The sequence below is a fragment of the Pangasianodon hypophthalmus genome, chromosome 2 (assembly GCF_027358585.1).
Source record: "Pangasianodon hypophthalmus isolate fPanHyp1 chromosome 2, fPanHyp1.pri, whole genome shotgun sequence".
NCBI classification, from domain to species: Eukaryota; Metazoa; Chordata; class Actinopteri; order Siluriformes; family Pangasiidae; genus Pangasianodon; species Pangasianodon hypophthalmus.
Genome location: NC_069711.1, coordinates 8,436,645 through 8,446,182, shown reverse-complemented (window position 1 = coordinate 8,446,182; position 9,538 = coordinate 8,436,645). Strand labels below are relative to the sequence as shown.

Here is a 9,538-nt window from a genome sequence, read left to right as displayed (position 1 = left end):
ACAGAGCACTCCCACTATTGCTTAGAACTCATTTTTCTGCAGGGAAGTTGAGTCTGAAATATGGTTATGCAGACACTGACAGAGTTATGGAGTTTCAAGTTATATGTGAAGTTAGTGTGGCCTTCCTAAGAAAACCTCTATTTAGTGTTGTTAACATCTTTGTTAATGTAATCTTTTCCCAACCAGTTCTTTTTCACAATGGCATAGCATCTTAAATCAATTTATTTCAATATTATCTGAATTTTATATTCTATTCATTTTCATTAGGTTCCTTAAAGCACTGCATTCTAAATCATGTCCGAGTTGTTGGCCTGTTTCACAGAAAGCTACAGACATGCAACCCTGCAACTGCTCACCTGCTCCTCTTCTGACTTTGTAAACCAAAATGCCATAGACCCATAACTTAATAACAGACTCATAATAGATGCAGCAGGAGAGAGGCTTTCTAAACTGACAGGCAAGTAGAACCACCTCTTCGCCCTGATTGGTTTGATGCTATAGTGGTCCACAAAATTGTATCTTTTGTTTACAGAGCCTGGGGCTCCACTGAGACCAGATGTTCTTCTCATCAGCAGATATTTTACTGGTATGTGGTAAGAATTTTGCCAAATATAAAAACAAAAATAAAAATGATAATAAAAATTTTGGTTTAATAAATCACTGATCCTACATTTAGGAAAATGACCTGTAAATTCACCCATTTTTAGTACCCAGCTAATTCAATTATTTATGAACGGTATATCTTGAAGATCTAGTTTGGTGGCAACCGTTTAGGACCAAACCTGTGTTTGTCACGTGTTTATCAATATTTAACGTATTTCCAATTATTCTAATGTTATAAAGCAATTGTACAAATGCTTTCTGCCCACCTAAATATACAATTTTCTGGGCGATCAAGGAATTTTGCACAGTACAGTATATACATTTTTTGTTAATGTCGTCTGATTGCTGTTTGTTTGATCCCACTGACTCTTAACACGACTGCTCACAGCAAACTGTTTGAGTCCTCCATACTTTAAATAAGTCTTAACAAAGGAAATGTGTGTTGGCTGGTTTAGACAGTCTAATAAGGAAAATGATCATTTAGTACACTTAAACACACACACAATATGTAATACAGGCCATGTTTTAATGAGTTTTAATAAGAAATATTAAATAAACATAGAATTCTCTTTTGTAGATAAACAGTAAAATAATGTGTAAATGATGTCAGAGCAATGACAAGAAATAAAATACAACATAATACCAAAGACTACTTGAACTGTGCCTAATTTTCCAAAAAACAAAATAAGTATTTTGAACCTATTTGTATTCTTAAACATTTATATGTGTCTATTGTGCAGTCCACTTTTACTAATATCTGTATCCACATAATAAGACAAAAAAAAAAAAAAAAAACTATAAACGGAATAAGCATTCTCAATTTGTCCTAAGCCCACACATTATCCTGGTTTGATACCTCAGGAGATTATAAGTCATCACAAGGCATAGACCCATTTCGGTGGTAAAACAGAAGGGCATTTTGGAAACGCCAGTAAAAGGTCATGGCTTCACAGTAATATTTTTTTCAGCAGCTACACACTAGTTTCGATGGTGGCTCTAACAGTCAACATCTTCCAATGAGGCTTAATGTCCTATGCATTTCTAGTGACATTTATATGTAAAATAAAAGACAAAAAAATGCCTTTTTTAATGAAAGAAAACCAAACAGATTGTATACAAAATAATGATCCAATGCTAATATATGATTCAAAATCATTCCATGAGCACTGTTTCATCATAACTCAAAAATATAACACTTAAATAGTTCCTATAAAAGGATAACATGTAATCATAATGTCTCAGCCCCAACACAAAGATCAAGCCAGACATTTAAATGAAGTGGGGGAAAAAAACACCTCTAGGACAATTTCAGTTTCAGTTTATTTTAGTCACGGAACAGACTGAATGTTCCAGGACTAAAGCAATGTAAAGTGCAGCTAAAACACTGTGGGTGTCACTGGTATATAATACCTACGGCTGATTTTCAGTCATAGCAATTTTAAAGACAGGCGTGTGAAGAGGAGGATTAGACAGGAGGAAAGAATTTCTCGCCAGATTCCTCAACTGGCTTTCCACATGCACTACCTAGAGAAACAGACAAACAGAGACACAGTGGGAGACTGTATCTGATACATACACACACGCAATCACACACACACACACAATCGTCATTCAATTCACCAGCTTAGTCGTTCCCTACCTTGTCGTACTATGTCTGTCCTTTTCTTAGGACATCTGCTGAGCTTTAGTATGAGGATGAGAAGCAGAAAAGCTGCGAGAGAGGCCAGCCCTGGAATTGAAAATTTACCATCAAAATTCACTACTGAAGGTTCAGCATCTCAACATATAAGTGTATTTCAAAATGTTGTTAATGTTATAGCAGTTGAGCAGTGAAAGTTACAGAGGGCATGCTTCTTGCTGTCTTGGGGCCCTGGAATGGAGGTTGTGGGGGTAGAGATGGGGTATGTGCTGGTGGTTGGAGTGATGGTTGTTGTGCTGGAGGATGTCTGAGAAAAAGGAGAGGGGGAGGAAGGAGGTACTACTGCTTTCGCTTCATTTCCACAATTGACGTCAGAGGTGGCATTTCCTGGAATTTTCTCACTGCTCTGAATGCACCTGCAAAGGAAACCGCAAAGGTACAAATGAACACGTAGTTGTCAGACTTCATTTAGTCCTGCACCTTTTAGTTTTTAGAAAGTTAATGATGTCTTAAAAGTTCTTACTGTGGCAGTAGTTGACATGCAGAGTTAATTTTGTCAGAGAAGGTTTTAGGTGGACATTTCTCACAGATCATTTTTCCATTTCCTTAAAAAATGAACAAACAAAAACTTCAGCAAAACAATACAAGCCAATAAAATTCAGTGGAAAAAAAACATACATTGATGAGATATGATGAATATATTATTACCTAAATTCTTTATCCCTGAACCTATCTCGCACTTGCATCTTTTTTGTGTTTCGTCCCAGGGAGTAAAGCCTTCAAGGCAACGACACTTAGTATTACTTGTTGGTGTGCAGGGTTGAACTTCATCACTATACGATCCTAAAATAGAGAATGAAAAGTAGTCAAAGCATTAGTGCAATAGAAGAGAGAGAAAAAATATCATGAAAACAATATTTCACTATAATCCAAATTCATTATTATTGCTGCTCCAAATAGCAATGCCTTACACAGACATTCTCGGTGCTTCTGATATGAGCATACACTTGTAACAGAAACAAATACCTGGCTTTAAGTTTTACTTCAGGTTTTAAATTAAAATAGGTTTGCGAATTACAGGCAGTTGCAGTTATTTCATTTTTAAAAACAATCGTATCCCATCTGGGAAAAACTGGTGGCACTTGCTGGATAGAAAAACGATTACCTACCACAAGGATCACAGTTTCGACACTCTTTACTTTCACTATGTTTAGGGTTGTACTGGTCAGCTGGGCAGGGTTCACAACTGTCCCTTGAGTATGTGGCCTTTTCACCTGCATGACACACACATCCAATCAGTTAAAACAACATCAGAAACAACATCAGAGGTAATAACGGATCACAGCTATCTAAATCATATCACAGATTTACCTGGTTTACAAATGATTCCAGGTGAAACATGAGTTTGATCAAGCGTTAACAACCACAAGAAGCTCCAGATAATGTAACAGCTTTTCCAGAGCATGGCAGCGCTGGTTAAGTGGCACGCTGTGTGTAGTCACAGGTGTGCTGCCTGTTTCAAAAAGAAACAGTGAATCAAATCCGTAGATGAGTGATCACTTGCTCTTTATGAGAAAACGTTCATACAGAAAAATGTTCCATCATCCACCCACACAGAAAAAAGATAATGAGATGATTACAGTTAATAAATGTGTTTAGTAATTAAATAATGACGTTCATTTTTAAAGAAGTGGTTTTTACCTAATGTTACCTAATGAACCTAACTTTAAAACTTCAAAGTTGTTTAGCTGAAATTAGCCACAGGATGAAGTAACGAAAAGAGTAGGCTACTGAACCTTTAGATAACAAAAACAGACATATAATAATCTTATGTATACTTCATTCAGTCTCAGATTTCTAAAGCTAATTTAACCCTGATCTGTTTTTGATTATGTGTATCTGTGTATCAGTATCTGTTTACTGACACGAGTTCAAAGTGAGTTCCCGTAATTATGCTACTTTTGCTTCTAATTTTACAAACCTTCACACAGAAGTTGTGAACAGTGAGAAAACACGACTTCTTTTGCAAGCTGACTGAATTCAGGCACTCATTCAGTGTTCTCCCACACTCACTCAATCAATATTCATTTCAAAAATTCATTTATAGTATCTCAGTGGATGATACTTCTAAGAAAATTGTTGCAGTGCTTGTTTGGCCTGTTTGTGCTTTCACCATTCCATTCCATCATTCTACATGTTTTTAGGTTTTTTTTTTTTAATGGCCAAATTCTTGCCTCAAATATCCAATTTTCTCATTATGCTGCAAGGGTTACTGTATTGCTATCAAATCTGCACAAATGAAATAATCAGACTCTCTGACTGAAACCTTAATAACCAGTTATTCCTAAGCAATTATAAGACTAACTTAAAATACATACAGATTATTTTTGGATTGCAGAATATGATGAATCATGAATAACATCATGTTCTTTTGAATGCAAATTTGTAAAAGAGAATTTCTCAATGTTCTCACAACCAATAGGCTAGTATTCTGCCTTTGAGAGAGTGACACATTGGTAAGTTTTATACACATTTGTAAGTTTTATATAATCTGCTAGTGCTAGTGGAATATAATGGCTAAAACTTTAGATTTAAGAGTTGTATTCGATTCTTTCCCCTTTTCAACAAAGAGGCAAAAATAATTCACTACACTAAATTCATTCTAACACAGAAGAAATCTTCAGCATGCAAAACAAATTGTGCCTTACGGTAAAAAAAGACCAAAAACTAAATCTTAAACGGTATATTCACCACTTATTTTTTTCCAAAGTGAAGTTTTTAAGATATGAGTATTTCAAGGTAAGTTTTCCATTTTTAACATTTTTTTACTTTAACTAACTTTAGTTGTTTCCAGTGTATCCTCAATAATAAAAATAACATTTAGAAGGTTCCCCATTTCCCTGTAACAAGTCACACGCAGACTACTGGAAAAAAGAAAAAAAACACGCCTCTTTACTCAAAACAGCACGACATCATGAAAGCTGCACTCTTGCAGAGCTTCCGTCCTTAGCTTGTTTTGGTGGTTAGAAATGGCAGGGAATTTAGGACAGTTTATTAACAGGTTACAAATGTTGTGTAACAGTATATATTTCTTAAATTCATAGTCAGTTATTGCACTAACTTATGGTGACTGCTAATGTGTAGGCTTTTCACGGTGGAAGACAAAAGTCGGTTATCAGAAATGGAAAACAATGGTTATGTTTGAAGGGAAAAACCATTTATGTTTTGATGGATTAATATATCCTCATCTTTGTAGATTTTATCTGAAGAATTTTTTTCTGTTCCACTTCTTAATGTAGCACATTCATAAAAATACATATATTAGTATTAGTATATATAAGTATATATATATAGAACATAATAATACAACTATTTTGGTTACAGTGAGATTAGAAATAAGGTTTTGTTAACAATAGCAACTATTTCTCACACTTTCATAGCAATTTAAGTTCACAGTTTGTTCACTGTTTCAGTCTTGATCCTGACGTTGCTGACACCTGCAATATTGGTTTGTTACAGTTTCTCCACTATAAATACACTTCTGTGAAACCAATAATGTGCTTATTAATAAGCAGTTTGAGGTGCATTGATTCTGGTGTTTTTTAGGTCGCATCCAGAGCAATATAACTGGAGCTGCACAAATACGGCTTGGTGTTTTTATTGCGACATTGTTGTTGTTTTACAATATTTCAAAAAAGACATGTGATGTTACATGGCTGAAATCACTTGATGGTCTGAATGGTGAGTCAGCAAATTACCCCTATAAACATACTGAACGGTAATTGATGGCATTCTCTTATGAAAATGGTTCTTTGGAAAGTTAAGTGTTTTGGCTTACTCAACGGTTTCTACTTGGAACCATCTCAGATAAACATAGGTTTGTAAATAGAACCTGTATGGTGGGACAAATTAAAGAAGCCTTAAGGGTTCTAAATTTAAGCTTTTAACCCCTATTATAATCCATTCTATTCACATAATGATCATAAACTTCTGTACCGGTCTGAGGAGTTTTGTGTTCTCCCTGTGTCAGCATGGGTTTCCTCTGGGGTCTCTAGTTGCCTATCATTGTCCAAAAACATGCAGTAAAAAAGCTTTAGATTTTACTAAATAACCAGTGGGAATTATTTAGCAGAAGACCAGGAAACTCTTTCATAAAAGAGCCCTTTTTACTATTATCAATATTTTCACTAACTGAGAAAATCTCAGGATTTTCTGGAAGTCTGAATTTTACCATTACCAAGCAAATATTACATTTGAATATTACAACCTTCTAATACCATTCTCAAAATCAACTGTACTTATGCACCGTAAATCAGAACATAAGGTAATGTGGCAGGAGAGGTGATTACTCTCCTTGTTAAGTTTTAGCCAATCGGAAGAAGCATTGGAGGGTATAAAAACTGCAAGGGTATGTGGTTTCGTATGCGTCATCATTGGTGGATCGTGACGTCATCGACGCGCGATTGTTGTGCTGGAAATCGCTGGTGGACACGAGAGACGTTTATTTTAGGGGGCTTGCATGTTCAGGCAATAGATTGCACTCTATCTCACGCTAGAGGAGCCTGCTGTCTGTCCTTTAGTGTGCATTTTGGAAGCGCACAACGGGGGTGCAAGGGCCGAGTGTTACGCATACCTGGGTGCTCCACGTTCTACGTCCTGCGTTCTACGTTCTACATCCGCATTCCATATGCGTGTTCTACATAAGGGTTCTATACCAGTGTTTTGAGCGTTCTTTAAGAGTGTTTCGCATGGGAGTGCATCACCTTCCATCTGATATGCTGCTTTAGTGCATGTGCTGCTACTTAATCGATCCGCGGATAGAGTTTAACGTGCTTGATAAATAAACGTGAATTGGCACGTTGGCTTTAAAAAGCGAACTCGTTCTGTTTGTGTAAAACCTTAATAACCAGTAGCGAGTCTTAACGTTCGTTTTAATGTGCCCTAATTTCCAGTACTAGTGTTGACTGTTCTACATTTTTTTTTCTTTTCTTTTGTTATTTTTGTTAAGATTAGCTAATTTTCTTTTTTTTTAGTTATATTCTGTTTGTTTAAGCTTCGGTGTTTCTTTTCTGGAACTGTTTTTGATTTTCTGATTTTATTTTAACTCATATCTCTTGTGTTGGCAGGAACCGAGGCTCTTTCTTGGTGCCGTGTTTCTTTCACGGGTGTCGTGCTCCTTGGGAGGTGGTTGTGTGAGTGCACTGGGTGTGTGAATTAATTACAGAAAGTGAATTGTTCTATTGGAGAACAAGAGCCTGTCCTTGTCTAACTGTCATTGTTAAGAGATGCAATCTTAGATGTTTGGGCGTGTTGTGTGAATGAATGAATGAATGAATGAACAGTGTTGCTTTTTAAGAATGTAACTCTTCAATTGAAATAAAAGATTTTTATATGAGAACCCACTGCTTCTGACCCAAGTATTAGCCAAGTATTAGTTAAGTTGACAAAGCATTGATATTTCATTTAATGGATTTCTCATTGACACAGTTTGAGTTGCTTATTGAAATGATCCTTTAACGAATCAAATTTCTGCCATCTGAAATCTAACAATATTTTGAATAAGCAATGTAATGAAAAATACACTGAAAAGCAATCATAGCACTCCCTTAACTTTAAGATGATAAGCCTAAAAAGACCATTATGCAGTCAAGCATCAGGATAGCCCCATTTTCTAAGTAAATAACTTTCAGTCTTACAACTAACAGGTCCATTAATATAATCGCAGTCGCAAGGTTACAGTGGCACATAACCATCACATAGTGTATCTATCACCTTTAAACAAACTCAAAGGGGGCAGTCGTGGCCTAATGGATAGAGAGTCGGACTTGCAACCCGAAGGTGAACCTGAAGGTTGTGGGTTCGAGTCTCGGGTCCGGCAGGGATTGTAGGTGGGGGGAGTGAATGATCAGCGCTCTCTCCCACCCTCAATACCACGACTGAGGTGAGACCCTTGAGCAAGGCACCGAACCCCCAACTGCTCCCCGGGCACCGCAGCAAAAAAGGCTGCTCACTGCTCCGGGTGTGTGTTCACGGTGTGTGTGTGTTCACTACTGTGTGTGTACACTTGGATCGGTTAAATGCAGAGCACAAATTCTGAGCATGGGTCACCACTCACTTCACTTCACTTCACTCAATGTCAAACTCAATTTCAGCCCAGGCCACTTCAGGTTTTATGTGTGCCCTCAAAGAGCAGGTTGAAAATGTAAGACTAATTTAATCACTCATTCAGAAGTGCCTCTTCTTCAGACTATTATTAATTTTAGTAATAACACACACATACACATAAATAAATATATATATACACACACACACATACGCAATGCTGTGCAAAAGTCTTAGGCAAATAATAATAATAATAATAATAATAATGAAATTAAATGTTTTTACATTTAAAAAAATACTACAGATAGCACTAAACAGTAATAAATGAAACAAATTTTCAAACTTTGCTTTAAAAAAAATTTGTAGTCTCAGGTACAATTTGTGCAGTTTTATAAGGAAATGAGCTGTAAGTGTTGCTGAGCATCTTGCAGAACTAGCCACAGTTCTTCTGGAGACTTTGTCACACTTGCATCTTACCCATATATATTATTGTATATATGGGTAAGATGCAATAACACTACACTACATTTACATCTATTACTTTGTATTATATATATATATATATATATATATATATATATATATATATATATTACAAAGTAATAGATGTAAATGTAGTGTAGTAAGGTAGCTGTAACAATAACATTTGCTTCTGTTTTTGTACAAGCAACATTTCAAAACCAAAACATATATTTGCTTAACAATGAAATGGTTGAGTGCTCTACATTTGTAATATCAGTAGGTACATGAAATTAAAACAATAAAAAATGATATCTTACAGGTAAATGAGGTGGTAGTGTCAGGTGTGCAGATAGCTACTGTTCAGGTTCCTCAGACATGTGAGGCGGCCAATGGAGAGTGCTGCCTTGACTCCTCATTTAAAATTGATCTCTTCAGCAAGTGATCACCCTGGATCTCACACACCATTCTAATGTGGATTAGTCCCTGCACATAATAAATACAATACATACAAAATACACAATCATTACAATGGTCCCTTGTTATATTGTAAATATTAGCTTGCTTGAAAAAGTTATGCATTTCATGAGTTGTATGTGTGAAGTTGTATGTGTGAAGGGTAAAACCAAGGCTTACCTACTGCTCTTCTGTCCAGATGACTAACAGTGCTTCCTTGAGTCAGTCTTCTGATGTCTGGCTTTAGGTCTTGTGCTGTAGCAATCCGTAAAACAGAGT

The 9,538-nt window shown here is 36.1% G+C and overlaps 1 protein-coding gene across 1 annotated transcript; it reads right to left on the bottom strand.

Annotated features, from left to right (window-relative positions):
* Nucleotides 1-1,110: 1,110 nt before the first annotated feature.
* Nucleotides 1,111-3,785, bottom strand: si:ch73-361p23.3 (tumor necrosis factor receptor superfamily member 4). Its single transcript, XM_026913013.3, has 7 exons — nucleotides 3,614-3,785; nucleotides 3,412-3,516; nucleotides 2,951-3,085; nucleotides 2,766-2,847; nucleotides 2,444-2,658; nucleotides 2,243-2,332; nucleotides 1,111-2,127 (listed from the first exon to the last, which is right to left on the bottom strand). Exons 1-7 carry the CDS (start codon nucleotides 3,705-3,707, stop codon nucleotides 2,069-2,071), a joined length of 780 nt encoding a protein of 259 aa, XP_026768814.3. The 5' UTR covers nucleotides 3,708-3,785; the 3' UTR covers nucleotides 1,111-2,068.
* Nucleotides 3,786-9,538: the final 5,753 nt, after the last annotated feature.

What these genes read in the sequence shown, in the direction of transcription:
- si:ch73-361p23.3 (XM_026913013.3), bottom strand. Translation starts at nt 3,707, where the DNA reads ATGCTCTGGAAAAGCTGTTACATTATCTGGAGCTTCTTGTGGTTGTTA. An exon ending in TCGAAACTGTGATCCTTGTG is followed by an intron (nt 3,086 to 3,411) that starts GTAGGTAATCGT and finishes TCTCTATTTTAG; the next exon opens with GATCGTATAGTGATGAAGTT. An exon ending in TTCAGGGATAAAGAATTTAG is followed by an intron (nt 2,848 to 2,950) that starts GTAATAATATAT and finishes TCATTTTTTAAG; the next exon opens with GAAATGGAAAAATGATCTGT.